Here is a 26,128-nt window from a genome sequence, read left to right as displayed (position 1 = left end):
TTGTCTGTTTGTGCGTGGTGTGTGTGTTTGTGTGTGTGTGTGTGTGTGTATGTGTGTGTAGAAGTTAAATTCCATGGACAGATAGCTTGAATCATTTCTCTGAGGAAGCAACACTGAAACCTTTTCAGTGCCTCTGAAAGGAATGTTTGTCTTGTTGCCTCTCTACATCATAGAATTGGATGAGTTCCTGTGTGAGCTCAGGTTGGGCTGTGATGGGGATTTTGAGGCAGGGTGGCTTACTGGTTTTAGAAATTATCTGGGGCTGTAGGCAGAACACCCGCAGAGCCACTCTGCTCCTCTAAAAATACGCAAAAGCTTAAAGGCCAGCTCATGTGTCTGGTGGATGAAAGTGGCACCTACATGTCTAAAATATAATGTAATGATGCTTCTGGGATATATTATCTTTGTATCTATACATGCATTTAAAAATGTAAACTTCGTTCTGAAATATCAAAGCATATGGATTGAATCTGTCTCTCATCTACTTTATCAATAGGAGAATAACATCCAGGTTACCAGACTTCAGACTTTAAGATCAGTTATCTTACATTACAACAACTCCGAAATGTAGGTTCAGATTATTTCTTAAATAAATGGAAATGTGTTGTAGCATCCAGTCTGGTATAGAGCATCTGTAGTCCAGATAAAAATGAAGAAAAGATGAAACAGTGCATTACGACCAACTATGTAAACTTGATATAATAAATACCACAAACAGATTAATAAAAATATAAAACATAATAAGTTTCTGAATCTTTCTAAATTGAAAATCTTGCCACCCTTCCAGTTTTTTCAGCTCAGCTTTGTACATTGGATTCATAGACATAAAATTCCTTTCTGGTGTGCCACACCTGCCTGCCAGATGCACATTTTTCAAGGCCTTTTTTATCTTAAGCCAGGCGGGTTATGGTGGACCTTGCAGTACAAAAAAAAACTCCACATGTTGTGCACACACACAGCTTACTGCACATATTCATACGCTCTGGGATAACATACAGTGTTTATTAGTTCTGTTACATATATGTTTGTATATTTAACTCAGCACTTGTATAAATACATAGCACAAATACAGTGCATATCAGCTTACAGCTAGACTTCATATCAGACAGCGGACTCCTGCTTAGCCAGGCAAAAGGCTCTTAAGATGCGGCGCTGCAGACTGAGGCCATTCGCTCAGATGCCGTCAAATCCTTTCTCACTCAAACATTTCTATAAGTTTCAAAGTCTGTTTGCATGTTGGTTGGGGTCAGCGGAAAGAGTATGTGGGCATCTGTTAAATGTTAAATTCCACGGCTGAAATGCTGAAACCTTTTCTGTACCCCTGAAAGGTATGCGTGTCCTACTGAGTGTGTATAGTGTGAAAGGGATGTGAGTGTGCAGATGACGCTTTGGAGAGGTGTTGATAGTGGTTTTGGGTGTGAAAGTTACAAGAATTTGAACAAATTGTCCCATTACTGCAGGTTGAACGGCCGGGACAGGCACTCTGGTCCAGTAGAGTGTTATTAAACAAAACGTGAAAACACACATTTTACTGTGGCCATGGATCAAAGTGACCCCCCCACATAATGTAAAAGCTACCAATAACATGTTCACTTCACTAAAAAATGTCCCTTAGATTTCTTAATGTATCATGAATGTCATTGCTATCCCCAACATGAATCCCAACAAACATATTTTTGTCTAATCAATCTCTGTATATTTAGACTGGATTATGGAACAGGACCACAAGCATTCAGCATCTCTGCACACCTTGTCAAATGGTTTTTAAGCTACATCCACACAGTGGTGACCTCAGGCTCGATCTAATCAGGCCTGTCTCAAACGCTGCCTTCGCACATGCCTCCACACTCTCCAGCTCTCTGATGTCTGAACCAAAGCTTTGTCCGCTAGAGAAAAAATACAATTACTAATGTGTGTGTGTGTGTGTGTGAGAGAGAGAGAGAGAGAGAGAGAGAGACAGACAGACAGAGAGAGAGTCCATGTAACTTGTACATGGGCTGTGACTATCAGACACAGCTGCTTACATATAAAATATAGTTGTGTCTAATTACTAAATGGTACTAATGGTTTCATTTAGTACAAGCTTCTCAACAGCAATGATTAGATAGGTCTTCTATGTCGTCTGTGGCTGTGGTTCCTAACTTAGGGCATTACTACCATAACTTTTCTGTAAATTTAAATTTAAATGTAAAAAAAACTGAGTGATCATAATTCCACCATTGGTCAGCCAAATGCCATGTGACTGAGTTTGAGTTTCCCATTTGGCTGTTGCTCTTTCAAAATAAATTGTTACAAACAGTATGTATTAGTTTCTATACATAACACACAACGGCACAAATAAAAAGGCAACTGTCTACTACGCATCTACGCACTAGCCAAATTGTTCCAAATGAAAGCTACCCATAATCCAAAGCAGTACATGTCTGAAAGCTCCAGAGGGACTAAAGTGTGAACAGAAAGAGGACTGGGGCTACATCAGAGCTGAAGTTGACCATAAAGAGAACTGAGTCCTCTGTCAAATTAACTCTGCGAAAAAAGAACTCTTTTCTGATGGTCAACTTTCACAGGCCTGAGTTTGGTTCATTTTAAAAGGACTGTATGTGAAAACACCCTTATATTCAATTGCTTGTAACTTTCTTTCTGAGTCATCATTTTATAATTAAATAAAGCCTAAATCACTGCAGAGCTGATGTCTTTAGGTTGTGTGAATGGTGGTTATATCAGACAATGTCGCAGTTAGAAAGTCAGGATTTTAGCAGTGCAGAGCAGCAGCTTGTTAATGGCTTGGAAGTTAACATGTGGCCTACGGCGTGGTCCAGCCATATACTAGGGTTTGACTTAGCCTTGTTTTCTTGTGAAATGCTGAATATCCTCAACTCTTTCTGCCCCTTAAATTATCAGTTGAATTGCTCACAACTCATATCAGCAGTAAGGCTATGATTTGTGATTGGGCATTCTGGGTAAATACTGATTTGTTTTAAGAGCTCACAAGCTCAAAAGAGTGGGAACCAGTAGCCTAGTGTGACATATTGTCTTTAATAAAATCTGAAATTGGTTTTGGGAAATTTCTTGTTCCTCTCATTCCTGCCCTCCCTTTGTTTCTAGAAGTTCACTTTTGGTGACCTTAAATAGCACAAGCCATACTCAGTATGTAAGCTATATGTGGTTGAGCCACATTATATAAAGATAATGGTTTGGCAGGGGTACAACATGTGCTACCACATATCATTTTCAAAAAGTTTTGATCTGCTCTTTTACTTCCTGCATAAGTAAGCTAAACCACATGTGATCAACAGACCAGGTATTGTATTTCCGGCGGCAGCAGTGAAGAAACACTGAGGTTTGTGTGTGGGACAGAAAATCTGTGAGATAAAACACTGGACTGTCATTTCTTAGTCTCTCAGGTAGTATTCTTTCACAAAGGACCAAATTATTATTTCTTTAAAATATATCTCAACTGAAAGTGCAAAAATAAATATTACACACATTTGCTATGTTTCAAAGAACAAAATGATCCACAGTCACAGATCAGTCTGATTATACTGAAATGCTGAAATTTCTGATGAGATGTAGATGCCTCCCAAATTTCAGTCTTCATATAAGCAAACCAAACAGAAGAATGCATGGTAAGTATTCACTGAGTTGTTGTTGTTTTTTTGTTACTTTTTTTTATGCAAAACATCAAAGCTTTGGCCAACAGTTAAATATGTCAAAAAAGCTCTCCAAGTCACGTAAATGAAATGACTAGGGGGGAAATACATAATTGAAAAATGACAAGAAATGAATAACAGAAAGCAGCATCAGCTGGAATACATGTGAGGTTGAGAGAACAAATGAAACACTGCTTCCTCTCTGCTGTAGCCATCATATCTAAGATGACACGCTGTGCATCTTCATGACCACAAGCCCCCTCCACCTACCTCTTCTACAGTTTGGCTGATCTTTGACTGTTCCATGACGGCCCCGTGAACTTGTAAACATTTTTCCATAGATCAAAAATGTTTAGGAAACATTGACAGTGGCATATTCAGGGCTCTTATCTTGTCTAGACGCAGCACGCTGTTTTCTGGCGGTTGTCCCACACTGTGTATGGTTAATGACAGCATACACTGCACTGTCTGACCCTTGACTTTCATCTCCGGTGTTTGCCAGAGGCAGGTTCCTATCGGTGATCAAGGAGAGTGGTAATGGTGGTGTCCTGGCAGTGCTTGGAGAGTAGATTTCATTCAGGACAAAATGGGCTTGCAGGACAGGGGTAGATGGAGCGCTCCCCTTGGGGAGGTCAGGTATCGTATGAGAAGACATTTCCTATGACACATGAACAAGATTAAATAAGGCAATGAAATGCTCCTCCTTAACTCCATTATGACTCGTAAACATCTGGAGTGAAGAAATAGTTCAACATTTGAGGAAATGTGCTTATTTGCTTTCTTGCCAAGAGTTAGATGAGAAGATTGATTCAACTCTTTGCAGTGGCTGCTCGATCAATCTTCTCATTTAATGCTCAGCAAGAACATAAAATGTTGAAAAATTCCTTTAAGCTGGCAAGACTGCATCATATTACCTGTCTCTTTGTTGGCTGGAAGGTCAGTGTTTCTGTGAAGGCTACAAATAACAAAGGCTCCATTATTTACATTATAAAATCCACAAATTTTGTCACAGCATCCCAAAATATTACTGCGAATACATGTTAATGCTCTTACATTTGTGGCCATTAAATCTCAGCAAGGTTAACAATATCATTGTGACAACCAGAAGAGCTATGCCAACACAGATATAGAGGTAGGGCAGCCAGGACAAGGCCTCACCACGAGCAGCACTCAGTGGCACAACTATAAAAGAAGAAGAACCACATCAATAATCCAAGTCTGTATCTATTCTATGTGTGTATATTATATAACAAATACAGCTTACCTGTAGAGATTTGAGTATCGTCAGCTGTGTCAGCCCCCTGGTGCATGTCTTTAGGGAATGACAGATAGCACATAGGATTAACACTTGAAATGTGACATACATACATCTATATTTTGGCACAGGAGAAAAAAAAAACTGCCTACCTGAAACTGAGATGTTGATGGCATGACTGTATAAATATTTGTCTCCTTTTAACTCACATCTGTACAGGCCATCATCATAAACAGAAATCCATTTGAAAGTTAAATACGAGATCATTTCATTCCTAACATCATCCTGTGTTATTTGTACGTTCTGTGTTGTATTGATCCGTTCCCAGTTGTTTGTGCCGAGTTTACACCAGGTGATGTTTAGTGATTTTCCACAGTGTTTGACGGGACACCTGACGGTCACAGATTGCTGTGGGACTCTTTTCACTGTTGTGCCTCTGCGGACCATCAGCTCAATTTCACATGAAGGAAACGAGTCTGAAAAAAAAAAGAAAAGTTATTCCAAATGTTGTATTGTGTCATTCTCTTCAGATCAAACACCCTTATTTTGACCAGAAGCTCAATTCAGGAATTGATACAAGATAATGGAAAACTTTCTCTCAGTGCTATAGTAGATTCTGACGACATATCTCTAGTATGTTTGATTGTTCCTTTAATGCAGGACCTTATTTTTGAATGTACAACTTAACTTTTGTGGTTTGTACATAGATTATGGCACAAACCAGTAATACGCATTCATATTATATTTTGTACCTCTTGTTTATTATTATATTAAACAGCCCACAATTCTTCAATAACTTATCAACACAAAACATAAATACAGGTACTTTCAAGTCTCACCCTTTGTTGTTGTGTTTCCCAGCAATGTAAAAAACTGTCAAAACTATTTTGAATTAAAATTACGTAATTTGTACAAAATAAAATAAAATAATTCAAATCAAATAAATTGAATTTAAATAAATTATAACATTAATAATTTCATCGCAATATCAGCACCGTTAAACCATTTTCACCATTTTATTCTGTCATGGCCTTGTAGTAACATTACTATACCCTCGATATATTCATTATATTTAGTTATACAAATAATTCATAATTAGTTAACAAATAATCACTTAAAATACTTTAAGTGATTATTTGTTATTAAAAGCTTTTGTCATCCTCCCTTGTACTTACATATAGGTACCCGTATTTTATTTGTAACTCTATAATAATAATCTCAATTGTTACATTTTCTTTTGACCAATTAATAACTCAATACAATACTCAAAATGTTCACCCAAACTGTCTTGAAGTCCATATCACCAGATTAAAGCGTGTTAAGTCTTACCTTCACCTCTTCCATAGATGGAGACAAATAAGCAAAATATTATCACATAGATGTTTGGCAGTTTAGCCATTTGGCTCAACATGTTCATAACCTGAAACTTCAGCAGTGATCTGAAACTGTACCTACTCGGGACTCATTTGACTCGTGACTAGCTCACCACTTCCTGTCCTCCCACACACCTTCTAAGACCCTCCTGCATGTGAGTATTTAAGTATGTCACGAAATAACTGTTTCCGATGAGCTTGTGTGAAAATTACACTATACATATTGTCTATGTTATTCATAGATATCTTCATACCAGAAACAGAGGCAAATGGTTTGTAAGGACAAGTATGCCCTGGGATCACCTTTGTAATGCGTATAGATTCAACATCTCAACAAACAACGCAATCATTGTTCTAAAGCAGATCAAGTGGACATAAAGCCCAGCAGGAATTTGTGATATCCTGGCTTCAAAGTCAAATGTGACCATAGGTGCATGTAATTCCCATGAGTGACAGAAAGGGGATCAAATCCATTACACGTGGGATTGTGTTAAAGTATTTCCACCTTATAGAGACTACATGCAGTCTTGTAAACAGCTTGCAGTGGGGGCCGCCTGAATGTTCCCATCATCTTTATAAAATAATAAGATGCTTGCTTGCTTCTCTTATCCAATCTGTGCAAACATCTGTAGCTCTCTCAGATTTAGAAATAACAGAAAGTCGGCCAGAGTGCAATGACAAGCAGCTACTGTGGCCTGGAGAAACAGTGTTCAACATGGGCTTCCTTCTAAAAAACTAAATATATATGACAATTACTTAGTTTTCCTCAAAGTAAACTCACATCTAATGGCTAACTTTGTGTATTCTCTCTAGGCCACAGAGCTTGTGCATGGACAAGATGTGGTATGTGCACATACCAAGAGTGGCTGTTTTTTGCTTTTTATTTCCTTCAAGACAACCAGCAGATGGTGTAAATTGACAGTCATTTTTCTGTCTGGACCAAGGGCATATTCTGTGGTATGTGAATCACACCCAGACTTTTCCAACAGCGCCCTCCAGTGTACAGCAAAGAGCCATATGGATGCATGGCAGTCTAAAATTGATGAATGTACAGGTGAAACTGTAAAATCTCTAAAACATTGGATGTTTGACACCTAACACGAACTCTTGCAGTTCAGTAGATTTTCCTCATTGCGACTTGTTTTTCTCAGACTTATACCCAAGCTTATTTTACTGCGTTGTGCATATTACAATTACGATACAGGATATTTCTATTTTTACTTGCAGTCTGTTTTTACTCTTGACAAAGACATGGTTTGTAAAGTAAACAGGACTTTCCATTGAGAGTGAAAAAAGGTCAGTGACTTCCTCATATTGCTCATCAAAAAATTTGCACCATCATGCAAATGAGACAATACAGCAACAAAAGCAAACATTACAGTTAAAGATTACCTCTCCTCACCTCGATCTGCTTACCCCCCGCAGTATGTAGCAGTGCAGATGATCTTGTGCTGATACCTCTGCCACCAACACCATACAGTGGGAGCAAAGCACTGAGAATTTACGTTTGAACTCAACAATGTGTCTTTTTATGAGCAAAGTCTTGGTAGAATAACCAGCAGTCATCACTCACCAAGTTTTGTTTTTTTTTGTTGGGTTTTTTTTTTGGCTACTTTATTATTTTGGAATAGCTGCCCTACAGTATTTTCTGTTTGTTGTGTTTTTTTGTAATTCACATGAACTGACTCTTTAAAGTACTTAAATTTGATGTTTATCCCTACAGCACCACAAGTACATGTATTTGTGTATTTGTGTGTGTGTGTGCGTGCGTGCGCGTGTGCACGGATGTGTGGGTGTATGTGTGTGTGTTGCATTAGAAACCAACATACACAGGAAATCAGAATGGCAGTCTCTTCTTTCTCGCTCTCTCTCTCTCTCTCTCTCTCTCTCTCTCTCTTTCTCTCCACTGTGGCCTGTGTGCAGATCATTGATATCAGAGTCTACTCCTGTGTCAGGCTTGCACTTGTTCTCTACCTGTCACCTGCTGACAACATCCAGGTTCTGTGGGATCATCATGGGAAACTGCACTTCAGGGTAAGTAATCATCCTTAGATAAGCATAGCACAGGCCACTCTCACATACTACAAAGTAATATTTCAGCCTATGATAATTAGATTCTAAAACTTCACCGACATGACAGCAGAACACTGATTAAATTAGGAGGCGAGAGCATTTAAAAAGAAACAACACAAGAAGGCTGGTGATACTTGTTTAGTCAGTGGTGCGATTTGGCCCTGTGGCAAGCGGCTGCAGCATTTGTTTCAAGGAAATAGCGGTTACTTGACGAGAATAGTTTCAGCCGATGTCTTTCTCAATAACAAACACAAAGAATTAGCAGAAGCTTTGCTGTGCGCCACATTATGTATTTGTTTTCATATAATCTGAGTCGGTGACCCAGAAGCATCCAAAATCCCATGTCCTGTGCTGTTAGTCACTGACACAGACAGTTGGCATAGACAGATGTGGGTTGTAGACATACGCAAAGTGTTTCCTGTTCCAGCACACACGGTCATCTGTTAAGCTGTCAAGGAAACACTGCTGTGGGGCAAATGCTACACATCTGAAATGCAGTTGCGGATATTAGTTTAAGTTTTATGGTATTTTATGATGTGGAAGTCATAATTACCAGCTAAATGGACGTTGAATTAAAATTTCCTGGCTTTTAGATGGATGAACTAGTGCATTGTATTATTCTGTATCTAATGTTATGTTGATCTGGATGGGGTCTCATCATTTCAATTTGTTTTGTTGTCAGGACAAAGAAGAAAAGGAAAGGTAAAACTATATTTATAACAATATTTGTAGTATTTAGTTTATATATTTGATACATTTATAAATTGACATTTTCTCTTTCAGGGGACTCTGAACCAGATGATAGAAGCAGGGCAGATAATAAGGTAGGCCTGCACCACACCAATGTTGAGTCTATTTTTGTTGCACATAAATCTTCATAGTTATCAGTTACAGCTTTTCATAGGATATGAGTATGTTACTTCATGAAAGCCCAGTCAGAGGTGCTGCCTCATTAGATTTGCATACTGGGTGAACATTAGTGTGAGGCCTCTGCTGTAAAAGAAATGGTGAGGTTGTTTCTTTTATCCACAGAAGTCATAGCCACTAAGCACATTAGAAAGTGTGCCGGTTGCAGTAGCACTGTATAAAAAAAACAGAATAATTCATTCGTGACATATGTTCAGGACAGCAGAGGTACCATCTCACTCTGTTTTATCTCACGACAGCCTACAGAGGATGTAACGTACGCCTCTATTGACCACAGCACTGCCAAAGGATCGAGAACAAGCAGAGCTCTACCTGATAATGACTGTGACTATGCCACAGTTAATGTCCCAGCAGCACTTCAACCTGAACATGAATCTGACGGCTCATCTAAAGAGGAATGTGCAGATGACTATGTTCTTATGGGGTAAATACTGTATAAACAAGAGGAAAAGTTTAATCGGGCTGTTGCAAGATGCAGGACTAGTAGATAATATCAAAAACAGGAAATAAGTGTCTAAAATTCTATAATGGCGTGCAATATTTTGTTTGCAATTGAACTGTCAAGTTTTCAGTTCAACTGTGAAAAAAAAAAAGAAAAAAAAAAACATCCTCAGCCAACAGCACCAGGTGGAAACAACAAACCCCAAGATGTTTCCCTTCACGTCTGTGGGAACCTCAAGTCTGCACACGACTGTGGTATTCCTTTTTCAAGAAGAGCAACTTGAGTGGCATTTGACCTCTTTACAGAAGAAACTCAACCTTGGGAGAATATTAAACGTTTTGGTCTGATGTGCCTGAATTCCTTAAACATTAACTAAATATATGGAAGCAGTAACTCAAGGACACTTGAAGTTTTCATCAGTCCATCTCCAAGAACAACAGAATCTCCAAACCAGCAAACCCAGTAATGTCTGATATACAGTACAAATGCTACTTCCACCATGACCTGAATGAGAGAAATCTTAAAGCCACCATGTGTTGAATTATTGTGACCTTGAAATGATTCTGAATGCATAAGTTTTGTTTTTGGAAAAAATTGTCAACAAATTGATTGATTACACTGACTACAGTGTTAGTTAGGATTACTGCACACTGCCAAGATATACTACAAAGTGATTATTAAGGCTTAAGAATTTATATTGTCTGTGTTTGGTGTCTGGGTTCCTGAAACACAGTGACATTAGCACGTTATCTGGAAGTCAAAGAAAACAGTTTTGCTATTCAGGCGACATTTTTAAACTTTCCATGAACACCAGCATGCCAAACGCTATTGCTATTTACAACACAATCTGAATGACTTAAGAATTTTAAACCCACTATATGTCATTTTTTTAAAATATTCTGATAATGTAAACAAAAAAAAACCAAAAAAAAAAACCAAACAAACAACAACTTATCATCCAAATTGGTATATTGGTATATTGAGTATGTTGCTTTAAGTATGTTGCTTTCAGCTTTCAATGAGAGAATGTGCTACAGAAATAGAACTTGTTTTCTAGCAAAAACAGTCCTGTAACACTATGAAGAGAAAGTGGAACTGAAGAGGCTTAGTGACTTTGCTGGCTAATAATAGGACCTCTGCTGTTTCTATTACTTTATACCTGATTTCAGTGGTCTATTTTTGTTGAAACAGAGCAAAAGCTTTGCTCCACCACTAACCAAAGTTTCAGTTTGCCCATGTTACGCTGCATCAGCCAGCACATAGGTTTACATGCCCAGACTTATAACATAGAATCAACACAGTTTGCACAATAAAACCGTAAAATTGTGTGTGCAATTTGTGCCATTGTCACATTATCAAATCCACAATACATACATTCTGTTCATTTTGCAGCATAACGCTCCTGAGAGCTACTGTACACCACCTAATATACTACAAATTCATATTTAAGGCATGAGAAGCTGCATGTTTTATGTTTTGTGTGCATGCAGAAAATACATTCATTTTTTGTGTAAGCCTGTATCTAGCTACAGGATTATTTATGTTTGTCTGGAGACATATGAAGTGCTACAGTAGTGTCTTTGTTTCATTGTGGTATAACTGATCATTATTACTGATTAAAAGTACCAAAGTTGTCCATTATTCTGTTGCATTAATCAACTCCACATTGGAAAGTATCTGAAAGACGTCACAGTAATGATCTCTTTGACTTACGGTCAAACCTTAAGTAAGAATATTTTCTACATTTCAGAGCGGAAATTATGTAATAGAATTATATATACACTCACCGGCCACTTCATAGTACCGGGTTGGATCCCCTTTTGCCTTCAGAGCCGCCTTAATTCTTCGTGGCATAGATTCAACAATCATTCCTCAGAGATTTTGGTCCACATTGACACGACAGCATCACGCGGTTGCTGCAGATTTGTCAGCTGTACATCCATGATGCGAATCTCCCGTTCCACGACATCTCAAAGGTGCTCTGCTGGATGGAGATCAGTGCAGTGACCTCATTGTCATAGTCAAGAAACCAGTTTGAGATGATTCATACTTTGTGACATGGCTGTAGCCAATCTGCTGCAAGGTTCGACGTGTCTTCTGCATACCTTGGTTGTAGCGAGTGGTTATTTGAGTTACTGTTGCCGTCCTGTCAGCTCGAAGCAGTCTGGCCATTCTCCTCTGACCTCTGGCATCGACAAAGCATTTTCGCCAGGAGAACTGCTGCTCACTGGATATTTTCCCTTTTTCTGATCATTCTTTGTAAAAGATGGTTGTGTGGGGAAATCCCAGTAGATCAGCAGTTATACTCAGACCAGCCTGTGCCACATTCAAAGTCACTTAAATCACTTTTCTTCCCCATTCCGATGCTCGGTTTGAACTTCAGCAGGTTGCCTCGACCATGTCTACATGCCTAAATCCTATTAGTTGCTGCCATGTGATTGGCTGATTAGATAGTTGCGTTAACAAGCAGTTGGACAGATGTGCCAATAAGGTGGCCGGTGAGTGTACATTGACGGCTAACATGAACTGTGATGCGGTGCATGATCATGATGAAGGAATATGTTCAGATCTCCACCAGTAGATGGCAGAAGAGTCTCTTTTTCCATTTTCCATTTCATATCCCTCTAAACCCCCTAATAATCCTCTTTATTTGACCGGCTCAATGCTGATAATCATCAGCCAGATAACACGTGGTGAGGCATCAGTTGTGTTTTTGCTGCAAAGAATGTAAAGTCATCTCCACATGTGAAAAAAAATGTGTTGTAAACAACTGACTGCTTTTCACACTGTCACGCTACTTTAACTTTTGACACATCAGCACTGGAAAATTCAAATTCACTCTGAAATGAAAACAAGTACACTTTGCATTTGTTTCTTTGTTCTTATGTACTATTTTTAGAGTTCTCATTAATTCTTTAAAGCATATCTGAAATGAGATCAATGTGTTTAGAGGTATTTTTAATATATGTAATTACATAATTATACATTAACATATAATACAAACATTTTATTAACAATGAGAAGAATAATAACCATGTTGCCCACATTATCTTGAAGCAAGTGTGTCAGTGAATTACATGTGTTCTTTGCTTGGCACATTTAGTGGGATGATTACAACAAGAATCTATTAAAAGGTGATCAACTCTTTGCAGCTAATCTATAAACGGCCCATATATTTCATCAGCAATATCGAAAGTCTGTAGTTCTGTAGAGTAGGCATGCTGCATCTAGCTGAGGACGGTATTCTTTCCGATTCAATAGTTGCATTTGTAGTCATTAATACGGTTCTCCATGAGACCCACACACAGAGTTGTGGGCTGCCTGTATTGTGCATGAGTGCCAGTGTGTGACATTAGGTACATCCCCTGTTCCATCAGTCAAGTGTTTGTTAGGAGAGAACTGAGAGGCTTCCCTCCCTTATCAGAAGTCATCTCATTCTTCTCTACTATTTCACCACTTCTCAGTTTCACAGCCCTCAGTTTCTCAAAAAGACCCATGTGCATTTAAGTGTGCCCGGGTGATGCATGTGCGGGATTTATTGTGAACAAATCTGCAGCTACTCAGTTATAGATCGAGTTCACACGTTGAACATAGCTGGCGTAGGGCTCCACCTCCTCCACATCCTCTGTCTGAAAAAGAAAAAAAAAAAACTGTCATAATGAACATAAAAATGTAAAAAAAACAGAGGAGAATAAAATACAGAAGAAGTAATTTCCCACCGGTGGAGATTTGGATGGTGTGGATGATGACATGTCAGACTGCTGGCATCGCCTGGGAAAAGGTGGTCACACAAACCAGCTCAGCGACTCAACAACAAAGGTTGCAAGTAGTCGTAATTAGTTTTTCATCAAATTAAACTTCTCACCTCAACATTGGTAGTTTCTTCTGTGCAAAAAATAAGAATCCCAACAATAATACAGTGGCTACCACAACAACAGGAACCATCAGCCAACGAAAATTACCTGCTGTGGGAGAAAGAAGATTAAAGGTTGATTTATACTCTAATAGACCTCAACATGACATTTGACATCTATCAACAGTGAATAAATACCACAACAACATAAAACAACTAGTCAGACCTTACCCAAAAAACACATTAAACTTGTAAAAAACTTATACCAATCAGCCACAATGTTAAAACAGCTAACTGGCTGTAATGCTGTAGCTGATTGGTGTATTTGTTGACTTAGTGTATCTATGAAGCCATGGAAAATAATGGACACGACAACAATAGTTTCAAATCAAATTACTGATGGTTTAGAATGACCACTGGTATACACCCATCAGTCACAACATTAATATACACTTACTCGTCTGATCTCTTTTGGGTTTTGGTATCAAAATCATCGCCTTTTCCCAGTACAGGTGCCTGATAGCACAGGTCAGGTTCTCTGTATCCATGCCCTCGGGAAGATCCAGTTGACTCTCGGCTGTAATAAATCCATCTGAGCCAGGCGCTGTTTCCCTATATATTGAATTTCCGTTATAACTCCAGCTGATGTTGGCAGCTGGTTTCCCCCCTTCAGCTTTGCACACAGCCACCATCTTGTTGTCCCTGTGCTCTATCCAGGCTGATATTCTGGGAGGAACTGGGAAGACAAAATAGGAGGAATAAGATTTTCCAAATAGTACAGCTTGCCGTTCAGCCAAATCACAAAAAGTGTATTTGCAGATAAACCTAGTAGCATTTTCAATTGCAGATAAAGTAGTTTTAGTTTGCTTGCCTAGGTTTTACTTTTTTAGAATTTTACTGTTTCTTACACTGAATATGAAATATTTCCAGATGAAAACTGTTGACAATAAAGTTGATGAATTATCCACAATAAGAAGGAAATTGTATCTAGAAAGTATCTACTGCTGTTAGGTTTTTCAAATTTACACTGAAGGCCTAGCAGAGCAACAGAAATTAATTTTCAGTATCACCCATTATGTGGGAGAGAGGGGTCAGTGGAAGACATTTAAAAATCTGAAACTATTTGCACTCATATATACGTATGTAATTGGAAGTAACTAGAATGCACTGTTTTCTCCATTGTAGTGTGATTTCAGTATATAAATAAATGAAGTCCTACCTGTGATAGACACGGTGGTCACATAATTTTCCACTCCCCCGTTGAAAGCCAGCTCACACAGGTAGACCCCCACGTCATTAGCTGAGAAGTTTGGGATGTGCAGGTTTGACGGAAATCTGGTTGTGTTTTGGAGTGACTTGCCATCATTGCAGTCGTCTTCAGAGGCTTCACCATTATTACTAAAAGCTATCTTACATGATTTGTATTTCATCTTTATTTTCCAGATAACATATATCGTCTCACTCAGTGTCTTATCACTGCAAGGCAGGTTAACATCACTCCCCAGGTTGAAAGCAAAATTTCTGGTAACTGGAAAAAAAACAGGATAGAATAGTTGCATTATTTACTGTAGTGTGTTGTGCTGATTAACTGGTTTGGGTTTATTCTGTCATACACAATATACACGGTTTGTATGCTCTTATATACACTATATAAAACAAACAAAAAACAAAACAACCCCAAAACAGATTCAATTCTCTACAGTTTATGATGCTATTATGTAAGATTTGTCCATCAGAAAATCGTCCTCGCAACTATTTTGGATTAAACATTTGATAACTATCAGTCTAAAATTATAATGATTACATTTCATCTGAAATGTACTGAAAACTATAAACTGTAATCTCTGAAAAGAAATTATCACTAACTAATTATCAGGGTGCATGTATTTTGAGAACCACTGAGTGACAAAAGTTTTGTAATTATTTTTTCAAAGTAGCCATTGGGTATAACCTCTTACTGTTTCATAATGACATTCCAAAAAATAATAATAGTAGCAATAATGACTGAACATTTCTACTTCATAAGTAACTTGGTCCAAAGCATGTTTTCATTATTTCAATTCATATAACAGCTGCTTAATGATTGAAATAAGGATTAATTAAAGAGGGGATTAAACAGCGCATATCCTTTGCCTTCACTCGACTGACTTGATAGTAATTTTCTTAGTGGAGCAAAACAGGTGGAGAGAAAAACAGGAAAATAAGATTACCATTAACTTTTAAAAGATGAGGATAGGTGGAGTTCACAGAGGTGCTTTGATTAGTTCCTGAAAGAGATGATAGTGAACGTAAGGGAAAAGTTAGTAAAATAGTGTGTCTTGTTTTCAGTCAGAAGGCGGCAGCTAGTGATTGATTCAGAAGCGTTTAACCAGCAGAGAGGCGATCACTGTGGTTTATCTATTATTCGTCATTTAATTTCAATAGTTAGTTAGTTAGTCTTGCTGTGAAGCGATGCGACAGAGAAACTGCACTATTTCCTGTTGTAGAAAAATTGTGAGGTTTGTTGGGTTTGACTGAAAAAGTGAAATCTCTGACAGTAAAACCTAAACTTATGAAACAGGCAAATGTTATTGTCATAATCTTATACATTCAATTCTCTTGTACAGGAGAACACGCTCATGGCATTACCATCATTATTTCGAAGAAGTGAACTGGAAAATTCAGGTTTCACGGACAGTCGTGTGCTGTAGGGTGTTACGGGGGGCTGAGACGTGTTTACATCTGACAGGGCTGAGTAAAACAATGTGTGTGGTGGGACTGTAAAACCACAGTTAGGAAACAGAAGTCCCTCTTTCAACTGTCAGAGACCCCACAGTGGGGAAAAGCTGCATCATGTTACCCTGATTTGAAAGCGTGGTTTCCACTACAGAACCAAGTAGCAACGTGCTGCTTTCTGACTCAGAAAATAAGGGGCTATCTTTTCACACATCTGCTGTGGAACATTTTCCTCCCTTGTCAGCTTCTGCATTACCACCCCTCCATGCATGTTCTTTCCACTGACAGTCTACACTGTGAGTCACACCGCGACAATTTAACAAAAATCTCACATCACTTATACACTTACAGTTACAGTTAACTACTCCTACAAGTATGACCAAGATGTCACAGATTACATGAAAGTGAATCTAATTATTATGACAGCATTATATTAAGAGTTAGATTACAGGTGACAGCAATACAATCACGCAACATAATTACACACAGTATAAAATACAGTATAAAGTACCAAAAATGACATGTTCATACAGCATAAAAATTGCGTAGTAACATGTACACTGTTGTCTAGAAGTGTATCTGTCAAGAAGGTCAACTAGGTCATCTTTGTAAAGGGTGTGTGCATCTCTAAAAAGCCATGTTTGTATCTAAAACCTGTATCTTATCAAGGCTAAAAAATATAAATAATAACCATATGCGAGTAAAATATGGTTATGTTCAAACCTGGCTCCAGGCTCCATGCCTCAGACACCAAGAAGATCATCATGACATAAATCCACATCACGTCCCTCATCTCCAGTTGTCTTCAGATTCTTCCGTTAAGTTGCTACTATGGGGCCTCTCGCACGAGTGAGAGAAGCTTCAAGTCTAGTCTTAAAGTAAATCCTCTATCCTGAACTCTGCAGTAGTTTGATATCTGGAGTTATATCAAGGTTGTGTGGTTCGTCGTCTGTTATCAAGCCATGTAACCTCCTTGTGCTATTTCACTTTCTCTCTTTATGCCGTTTAAGCTCAGGGTTGAAGTAAAACTGAATATGCCAAACACCCCGCATGATACATAAATGAAAAAGACATGTGACTAACAAATCCCTCCCTCCTTTTTACTCTTCCCCCTCTCCAAACTTCTTTCCACTCAAACATCTGCCTTTTTCCCCCACACAGGATGTCATCTGGTAAGTCAAGACACCGGTTTCCTTTCCTGCCAGTCACATGATCACACTCTTTCAAAGCAGCATGTATGAACACTGCAAGCTAGGCAACATTATAAGGCAGGTATAAGCTGAGCACACAATAAAGTAATGCTATTACCAAAACCATATGTTATAAGTACACATGCGCTGTTTGTTTTTGTGTCAAAATATTCATAAAATCAAGCATGGATTTCTCTGTTCAGTAGCCTCACCCTACGTGAATGCCTTGCTACCAGGGGTTCACTTAACTAGTTCAGTGTAAAACAGTAGTCCTGCAATAAATCCCATCTCCTTGAAAGTTATAATGTTCAGTTTTTGTTGAAACTCAGGCGGACATATTGACTCTTTATGGAAATTCTGAGGCCTGTGGGTTGTGCTGCATTGTTTTGCACGATAGTGAGAGGTGTTTGTAACATTTATTCCATCTTCATTGATATAATGGAGTGGACCAAATATCAGAAACATGTCTTTGTATGAGACAATAAAATGTAACAGCACCACAAACAATACGGCATTCAAAATTACCATTAGGTTGAATCAACACCTCTCTAAAACTGTTAAATTTAAAAATGAACATTACAGCCTTCATGAGGGTAGAATTTATTTCAGGGTTGTTTTATTAGACTGATATCATTTTATATAAACTGTCACGTAGAATGGATTTCAATGCAAAATCTTTTATGCTGAGCAAGCTCAATTTGATGCAAGCTGTCAACTGTGGGTTTATGTTACAGCCTTTTGCTGTTTAAGGGTTACACAATGAAAAGTTGCTTGCATGTGCTGTTTATGAAGTGTTAATGTGGGTGCAGGCATTACCACTGACTGTATCACCAGTTTGCAGATTTGAGAATAACTGTCAGTAACAGATTTGGTAGCTACCTTAGTTATATGTGGTTACAATCTGCAAGGCCTATGAGGAGTTTGCGGCTCATGAGTACATCTTGCAAGAACAGATCTTGATATTAACTGTCCCATTAAATACCACAAAGGTCAGATGAACGATACATACATTTTCTTGTTTGTTTTCTAGAGTTCATTCTCCCTCTGTCAGTGTACGGTACAGAAAAACAGTAAGAACAAACACTTAATGCAGATACAGAATATCATGCGGTTTAACACACTGATTTATTCACTCCTCACAAAATCTACTACAGCTAATGGTTAGAGGATTTCAAAAACAGAACTGACACTAACGTGAGGACGTAAAATCTGCAGGAATCTAGGTTATAGCCAGCCACAAGGCTGCTCTCTTTTTTTTTTCTAAGATCTAATATTAGACAGATTGTTAAACAAATAGGCAGCAGAAGTTCAGCTGACTGTGAGCTGGCACACTTAGCAAGAAGGAACTAGTGAAGTTATGTCGCTTTGGTCAGCGGTCCTCCAATTTGGGATGGGTTGACAGGCTAGGGACTTTAAGAAGGAGGAAACTACTCTCTGTGTCACGCTCATTTGTGTGTGTGTGTGTGTGTACTTGTATCACTCTCTTTATGAGAACAAGTCTGAGTTTAGTTTCATACATTGGGAGTACTGACATTTTGACTGTTCCTCACTTTCTGACACAACTTGGTTTTAAGATTCAGGTTAAGGGGTTAGGTACTGCATTATCTCAGTGAGTGTCCTCACAAAGATAGGAGGTACAAGTGTGTGTATGTGTGTGTGTGTGTGTGTGTGTGTGTGTGAGTGTCTGTTACTGTGTGTGTCTGTTAATGTGTGCGTGTCAGTTTCCCCTTGATAACACCAACTTCCTGTTTATGTCAAAATCAACCTTTAAGCTACGCAAAAAAATATGCTGTAGAGAGTAAAGAAAAAAAGCGAGGAGTATGAAGCAAATTAATAAATATGTCTTCATTAAAATTAATAACAGTCAGATGAATAAGGGGGCACTCTATTCTGCACATTGGTCTAAAGTGCAAAACCATTCTAGCCCACACATTTAAGAATCTGTTGGTAGTTGTTGGATTTTCAGCTAGTCTACACTAAAATGTGGGGACATTCTGCAAGTCTTAACAGATGTTAACTAGGACTACATGTTTTTTGTTTGTTTGTTTGTTTTTTCCTTTTTTGTTTGTTTGTTTTTCCCGTTGCCATGGAGAACAAACCAGTCGCAAGAACGAGCCTGGGCTGCATCTAGGACGCCTCATTGTTGCAGTCGAGAATAAAACATCAGCACAGTTCACACAAATTCATCTACCATCGATTTAGAGGGCGAAAGGGACCTGAGTCAAACAGTTGGATGTATTGGTAACTCCTCCTGAATTAGATTTTTGCAATCTCAGAAATGTTCAATCTGCACTTTTCAAGAATTTATAAAAAGAAAGTTGAAGAAAATTCAATTCCGTTTTTGTCCTTTTCTTCTCATAACACACAGCTTTAGGTATTGAATTACATAAGAATGGTAATGGTAAGTTCTACTCCTCCTGGAAAAAAGGGTGTAAATTATTTACACATAGGGCCTTTTTTGACACAATTATTGACAAAAATAGACAAAAAAAAAAAAAAAAAGACCAGGCGTTTTAATAAATATATCTATTATTATGGTGCTTAATGGGTTAATCAAAGAAGCACATATTTTTTTCTAACGCAGCTGCTCGTCATTTGTTGAGTCTCAAACCCTGACAAGCCTTTGATGCTCCAACTTCCAGGCGGAAGTGACCCCTCCCACTCTCAAACTGCAGGTTTATCGTCTCCATGGTTACGTTGCTGGGTACCAGAGAGGAGCCTGCGACAGAAACTCGCTGGAAAAAAAGACGGTTTTTTTAATCGTATCACGACAATGAGCGTATATGTCACCGGCACCATTCCTAAGAATAATTATGCCGATAAAGTAGTTATGCGACAACGGGCCTATGACTACTTGTATGGTGAGTAGACTTAACGCTAGCTGAAGTTGAAAAGTGCTAGCTTACTTGGTTGACAAGAACGACGTGTCTGTCGCCGCAGATCCAGTTTACACCGTCTCATCGGAGGTGGACCATGCCAGAGCTGGTCTCAAGGCCCATGCGTCCAAGGACCGACTGGTAAGATATGTCCACGTTTGTCCAATGGTGACATGTGTTTCTACCATTAAAGATATGTCCTGGGATAAATGTAACTAATAATTAGGTTAAGATCTAGCAGGGTGTTGTAGCTCTTTAATTAAGAGAGTAATTTTACCATCACTAACTTAGTACAAGTTCTTAGTCAGAAGCAGCTGTCATTTTTGCTCAGTAACTCTTATAAACAAGACATATCATCTTTGATTAACTTGTTTTGTTATTGCCATTGGTTGTGTTTTGTTTTGTTTACGTTTTGCTGCTTGTAGTTTCTCAGAATTGCACACTGGTTATCTTCAGTTGTTTACTATACAAGACAAAACCACCTTGAAGCTTTGTGCAGCATTTCATCCTAGAATATTTAAGCTGAGAAATGCTTTTGTTTAAAAAATAGCATGTAGAGTACAAAATATTGTGTTGTATAGCGTTTTCAGTTACATTTTCTTGAGCACTTTGAACATTGAACATAAGCAAGTCATAATTTAGCAACTTTCTGTTTACCTTTCATCCACTAGATACAGGTTGTTCCCTGAAGTATCCCATGGCCAAACTATGACCTGAAGCCAGTATTGTTTCTTAGTTGATTGTGTTTACATATGAGAACAAAGAAATGGACTGACAGTGAAATGCAGTTGCTGACAGAATTTCTTTTTCCCTTAATCAGCGGAGAGTGCCTCAGTTTGGGTCTATGTTCAGTAGCCTGCCCCACCACCCACAGTATACTGTTCAGCTGAACCCTGCAGACCCAGTGCCTGCATCTATTGATCGTCGCTGGCAAGGCCACACAGAGCAGCGCAAAGAGGCATTGCAGCAGCTGGCTGGGTAACACAAACAGACATTTTAAAGAGAAGCAGCAGTTACTGAGTTATATTAATTAAAGGTTAACTTTGTTACTCATTACAAATATAAACTGTCTCATTCGACATATTTATCAGTTTGTTGCTATGATTCTTGATTATCTTCTTGACAGGGTTATTCCTAAAAGGGAGGAGTGCCATGTGACTGGAGCTGAACGCTGGAAATACTTTAAACGGTTTGATTAGCCAACCTACAATCTGAAGCTGTGAATATGGTGGAATAAGATCATACAGTTATTTCTGCCTGATGCTATGACCGTTTACAAAAGACAACTGCCATGCTGCTCACATTTCGACTGTAAATATTGACATAGTCTCTGATATGGTGTTCCATTCTGTTTCCTTAGCCCTCTAATTCCCTTCGCACAGCAGGTTCCCCCAGATGTGATTTTTGCTCTGCCACAGTACGTTCAACAGGCTCCTCACATTAATATATTTTTCACCCATTTCTGTTGTGCCCCTTTAACTGGGTGAGGGAATACCCTCTGTTTTTGTCTCCTTAGAGAAGACTTTGTAACGACTGGTGAAAAGAATGCTGAACAACAGCCATCCCACTTTACTGTGGGGGTCCAGACAGATTACAGGGAAAGTGAAACACAGACAGATCCATATAGCCCTGAGTATGTGATACAACCTGGGACGACTCCCTCAGAGCTCCTGCAACTGGCCGCTTTGACTTGGGGTACAAAAGCAACTGTTCAGATCTTTACCATAGACTATACTCTATTATTACCTTGTTAAAGTCATAAATGTCCAGCCCTCTACTATTACTCTCAGCTAAATAGTCCACCTGTAACTACCAGATCAATAATCTATCTGTACCTTTACCTTTACTTAATTCTTAACCCTCTGATGACATTTCACCTCAGGTCGTGGTTTGCCTGCAAGTCTGGCAGAAGTGGAAATGATAGAGCGGGCACGTGCCAAACGAGCTTGGGAGGCTAGCCTTCCTCCACTGGATGACCTGAGTCAGCTTGACAAGAGGAGGCGCATGATGGAGGAGATGGAGGCCAAAGAGTGGGCTTTCAGGGAAGGAGAAATCCAGAAGTGAGTGATACTGTGATACTACCCTTATCTCAAAAGACATACACAGTAAAGGAAACCACCACCTATCTAAAATTCTGCAATGTTTGATACATATTTAATCTAACCATTTGCTGGTACCTCTTGGGGAAGTGGTATTATATCTTAAACCATCAGCCCTCACAAGTGTCCATAAAGCTCTCAAACTTACTATGTGTAAATGTGAAAGGGGTTGCTTGCAGTGAGCCCAAAGGGAATTATCACCAGACAATGTGATTATCCTTAGCTCTAATGAACCTTTTAGCATTTCTCAGTTCAGTGTTTTTTGGTTCTCTCTCACAGCTCATTAATATCATTTACTGCACACTCAGTATGAATCTTGTGCTCATAGCTTGTTTCCACTGCCCCCAAGTGGTAAAAGAATTAGTGACTGGAAATTTAGGCAGAATGACTAAATGCTGACACATGGATTTGAACAAAGTTAGAATAAAGTACAGCCAAGAAAGACATTGGCATGACAAGGTTTATTAAACAATGTTGGTGAACATCCCCTTTTTGTTATTTTTTATTTTTATTTTTTTTTATCATTTCTTTGGGCTTTTAGTGCCTTTATTAGATAGGGATAGTGAGAAAGTGACAGGAGAGTTGGGAGGAGAGAGAGGGGATGACATGCAGCAAAGGGCCGTAGGTCAGATTCGAACCCCGGTCTGCTGTGGTTAGGACAAAGCCTTAATGGTACGCGCTTTACCAGGTGAGCCACCGAGGTGCCCCAACCTGTCCTCCCCTTTGATGTTCCTGCTGTCGCTATCATGAAAAATCTGCCCCTCTGCAATGCTTTGTTTCTGTGGGTGGTGGCCAGGTTGCAAGAGACCCGTCTTGCTGTGCTGAAGGATGTCCTGAGGCAGAGGGATGAGGTCCAGAAAGAAGTCACAAACGAGAGACTTAACCAAATATATTCTAAGCACCAAAAAGACAAGGAGATCAAGCTACACAAGATCAACAATGACTACATCAGGTGTAAGACAACTGCAGCCTCTGAACTAGCATAATATCCATTATGATAATTATAAATGTATTATTCAAGGTTTTGTTTCACCCCCTCTCACCGATCTCTTTTTTTATTTTTATTTTTTATTTTGTAGCACTGAGAAAACTGGAAGCTAAGAGGAGAAATGTGGAGGAGAAGCTAGAACAACATGGCCTAGTCAAAGACTATACAGATTCTCAGAAATATGCCCCTCAGACTCGCAGAGGCACATTCACCAGGAGTGCCCGCTACAATGAGTTAAAAACCCACTACTTAGACACATATGAAGGTCTGACTCTAAAGGCCTTTGGACAAACAACATCTTATTTCATAATAGCACCTCTGAGACAACAGTATCCCTTTATTGTTAAGTTAACTTTTAAATTTCTCTCACTCACAGGTTTGCTAGAGCTAGAGGCAGGACTCTCTGCATCAGTCCTCAAACCATGGGTGAAAAGACCCAAACCCAAAGTCAACATAATCAAGCATGAAATGCAACCTCCTGCGAGCAGAGTGGTAGAACTGATGAAGAAATACAAGGTAAAGCAGGAGGAAATATTTTCATTAAGCATACCACTTAAGGTCTAGGTACACATAGATTAGAAATTGTGGCTCCACAGGCCCTGAGGGAGGAGAACGAGACTGTGACAACGAAGTCCCTGCGTTTTCTTGTCAAGAAGGAGAAGCCTGTTCCTCGTCCTGTCACTCCCAGAGTGGAGGAGCCACCAGAGGTCAGCTAAAGTGCCTGAGTCTAATTGACACTGACCCTGTTCATCCTATATGTATGAGAGATGGTATTTCTTAATTAATTTATATGTCCCTCATTAGGGGGATGAGGAGATAGAGCTTGCCGTCATCCACTTGCAGAAACTACTGAGAGGAAGAAGTATCCAGTGCGAGGTCTGAACATGTCTGTATGCACATGCACGAGTGTGTGTGTGTGTGTGTGTGTGTGTGTGTGTGTGTGTGTGTTTGTTTGTGTCACCTGCACATCTGTTATGCCTGAAAGGGCCTCCTGTCTGTGTTGTTATACAGATGTTTAAGGGCAAGGAGAACCATCTGGAGCTTATCCAGGAACTGAGGACTGTCCATGCCTTGCAGAGGGAGGAGCAGGAGCTACAGAAAGCTGACAAAGGGCTCATAATCACCCTGAAAAAACAGAGAGACAAACATAGACACAAGGTGAAACACAGACACCCATTCACATAGAACATTTTACAAACATTACACATTATACAATGTCATTACACCTTCTCTCTCCCCTCCCAGACCTCTCAAGAGGAGGCCTTTCAGGCAAGAGTGGTAGGTTCAGAGCTTGAACACCTGTTTGAGACCTTGTCGAAGGAGCTGATTCGTCTCCAGGAAGAGCGCAGGATCCATGCCTTTACAATACTGGCTGAGAGAGACCGCCGCCTTCGAGAGGCTGAGGAGAGCGGAAGGAGACAGGTTGAGGAGCGCAGGCGCAGAGAAGAAGATGAGATCTTTAGACAAGTGCGTGCATGCTTTCTCCAACGAGTGTACAAAAGAACTTGTTATTAGAATAATATGTGTGTGCAGGTGGTGCACATTTTAATGGAGTAATCACCTGCATGTCCTCAACACTGTGTCATAGGTGGTGCAGGTACACCAGGAAACTGTAGATCTGTATTTAGAGGACATCATCTTGGAGACCTTGGAGCAGACAGCTGACCAGCAGGCCAGAGAGGAGATTCACAGGAGGGCAAAGGTGGTCAACGACATCGCTTACGCCAGGGAGGAAAGGTAAAAGACACTTCAGCATGTCTGCTAATGCTTTGTATTCAGAAATGTGAACCACAAGCATCATAAACAAAAATCATTTGTATGTGTGTGTGAGTAGCCGGAACAATCTTCAGTCAGAGGAGATTGTGTCAGAGCTCGTGTACAGCTTCCTTATCCCAGAGGTCGAGAAGATCAGTTTCAGGCAAAGAGGTTTGGGAGGTTTTTTTTTTTTGTTTCCACACATAGAATGCAACTGCACTACCATCACAAATGTTTTCAAATGCTAAAATAATAGCAAATAAATTATAATTTTAAAAAAATGTATTAGAATTTACATGCAAAGCAAGCTGTATTTGCAGCAAAACTTTTAAATAAATGAAAAGGCAGAAAATACTCACTGATTTGACCCTATGATTTCTCTCCCAGTGCACATGAGGCAGCATAGACATTTGCAGGCAGCTCGCCGTATCATTCATGGGACTGCAGAGCATTCTGGGATCCTTCCTAATACTCTGGGGGCCTCACAGTTGATCCGTCCCTCTGAAAGAGCCTCCAGCCGAACCCTGGAGGAGATGATCAGCCGAGATCAGCCACAGCAGCAGCACCACCATCAAACTGAGTAAAGAATGGACTGAAAATATGAAAAAAAGAAGTGTGCTCAGATGCAGTATGTCTAAATTTGTTGTTCACTCATATTATTAAAGTTTAAGCTTCATAATCAACATTGTGAGTTTTGGAGTTAATTATAAGCCTTTGATTATTACTACTTACATATTTGTTCCCACTTTTGCTGTGCAACTACAAGCTACATTTCCATCTGGGGACTCGGAGCTTGATAAGTGCCCTGTGCTGACCCCTTTTTAAGTTTGAAAGCTCCGGGGTTGTTTTGAGGTCTGGACGGGCAAAAACGATGACGTAGTCACACCCACTCGCTCCCTGATTGGTTCTTATCAGCCTCGACGACCAGTGGT

General features: G+C 39.3%; 4 protein-coding genes and 1 long non-coding RNA gene across 7 annotated transcripts; 2 read left to right on the top strand and 3 right to left on the bottom strand.

Moving 5' to 3' along the window:
• Positions 1–2,921: 2,921 nt before the first annotated feature.
• Positions 2,922–12,529, bottom strand: LOC139620644 (uncharacterized). Of its 3 annotated transcripts, XM_071476398.1 has the most exons (7): positions 11,826–12,529; positions 11,508–11,701; positions 5,058–5,381; positions 4,915–4,962; positions 4,704–4,832; positions 4,565–4,605; positions 2,925–4,308 (listed from the first exon to the last, which is right to left on the bottom strand). In XM_071476398.1, the coding sequence occupies exons 2-7, from the start codon at positions 11,587–11,589 to the stop codon at positions 4,003–4,005; spliced, it is 930 nt and encodes a 309-aa protein (XP_071332499.1). In that variant the 5' UTR covers positions 11,590–11,701; positions 11,826–12,529; the 3' UTR covers positions 2,925–4,002. The 3 variants fall into 3 exon arrangements, with proteins under 3 accessions (XP_071332479.1, XP_071332499.1, XP_071332489.1); XM_071476378.1 differs by lacking the exons at positions 11,508–11,701; positions 11,826–12,529 and adding an exon at positions 6,235–8,021 and having other exon boundaries at positions 2,922–4,308; XM_071476388.1 differs by having other exon boundaries at positions 11,508–12,529.
• Positions 8,190–11,361, top strand: LOC139620661 (uncharacterized). The gene is made up of 4 exons (XM_071476422.1): positions 8,190–8,312; positions 9,034–9,053; positions 9,135–9,175; positions 9,518–11,361. The coding sequence occupies exons 1-4, from the start codon at positions 8,293–8,295 to the stop codon at positions 9,704–9,706; spliced, it is 270 nt and encodes an 89-aa protein (XP_071332523.1). The 5' UTR covers positions 8,190–8,292; the 3' UTR covers positions 9,707–11,361.
• A 132-nt stretch (positions 12,530–12,661) lies between the features above and the next one.
• LOC139620653 (cell surface glycoprotein CD200 receptor 1) lies at positions 12,662–19,890 on the bottom strand. The gene is made up of 6 exons (XM_071476411.1): positions 17,012–19,890; positions 14,793–15,101; positions 14,031–14,309; positions 13,586–13,685; positions 13,440–13,491; positions 12,662–13,349 (listed from the first exon to the last, which is right to left on the bottom strand). The coding sequence occupies exons 1-6, from the start codon at positions 17,079–17,081 to the stop codon at positions 13,281–13,283; spliced, it is 879 nt and encodes a 292-aa protein (XP_071332512.1). The 5' UTR covers positions 17,082–19,890; the 3' UTR covers positions 12,662–13,280.
• A 95-nt stretch (positions 19,891–19,985) lies between these two features.
• cfap91 (cilia and flagella associated protein 91) lies at positions 19,986–25,879 on the top strand. Its single transcript, XM_071476260.1, has 17 exons — positions 19,986–20,339; positions 20,419–20,495; positions 21,175–21,332; positions 21,481–21,543; positions 21,715–21,771; positions 21,871–22,049; positions 22,237–22,414; positions 23,250–23,407; positions 23,533–23,706; positions 23,818–23,957; positions 24,038–24,148; positions 24,246–24,317; positions 24,453–24,599; positions 24,687–24,908; positions 25,030–25,178; positions 25,276–25,367; positions 25,584–25,879. The coding sequence occupies exons 1-17, from the start codon at positions 20,105–20,107 to the stop codon at positions 25,778–25,780; spliced, it is 2,409 nt and encodes an 802-aa protein (XP_071332361.1). The 5' UTR covers positions 19,986–20,104; the 3' UTR covers positions 25,781–25,879.
• Positions 22,410–26,062, bottom strand: LOC139620669 (uncharacterized). Its single transcript, XR_011690859.1, has 6 exons — positions 25,929–26,062; positions 25,556–25,788; positions 25,003–25,159; positions 24,668–24,840; positions 24,403–24,566; positions 22,410–23,286 (listed from the first exon to the last, which is right to left on the bottom strand). It is a non-coding gene; the product is annotated as an uncharacterized lncRNA (long non-coding RNA).
• Between the last annotated feature and the right edge of the window lie 66 nt (positions 26,063–26,128).

The sequence above is a fragment of the Trachinotus anak genome, unplaced genomic scaffold, assembly GCF_046630095.1.
Source record: "Trachinotus anak isolate AG129_WGS33_773 ecotype Australia unplaced genomic scaffold, CSIRO_AGI_Tana_v1 ptg000001l, whole genome shotgun sequence".
Lineage (NCBI taxonomy): Eukaryota > Metazoa > Chordata > Actinopteri > Carangiformes > Carangidae > Trachinotus > Trachinotus anak.
Note: the sequence above shows the minus strand (reverse complement) of the source record. Positions and strands in the feature narration are given on the sequence as shown.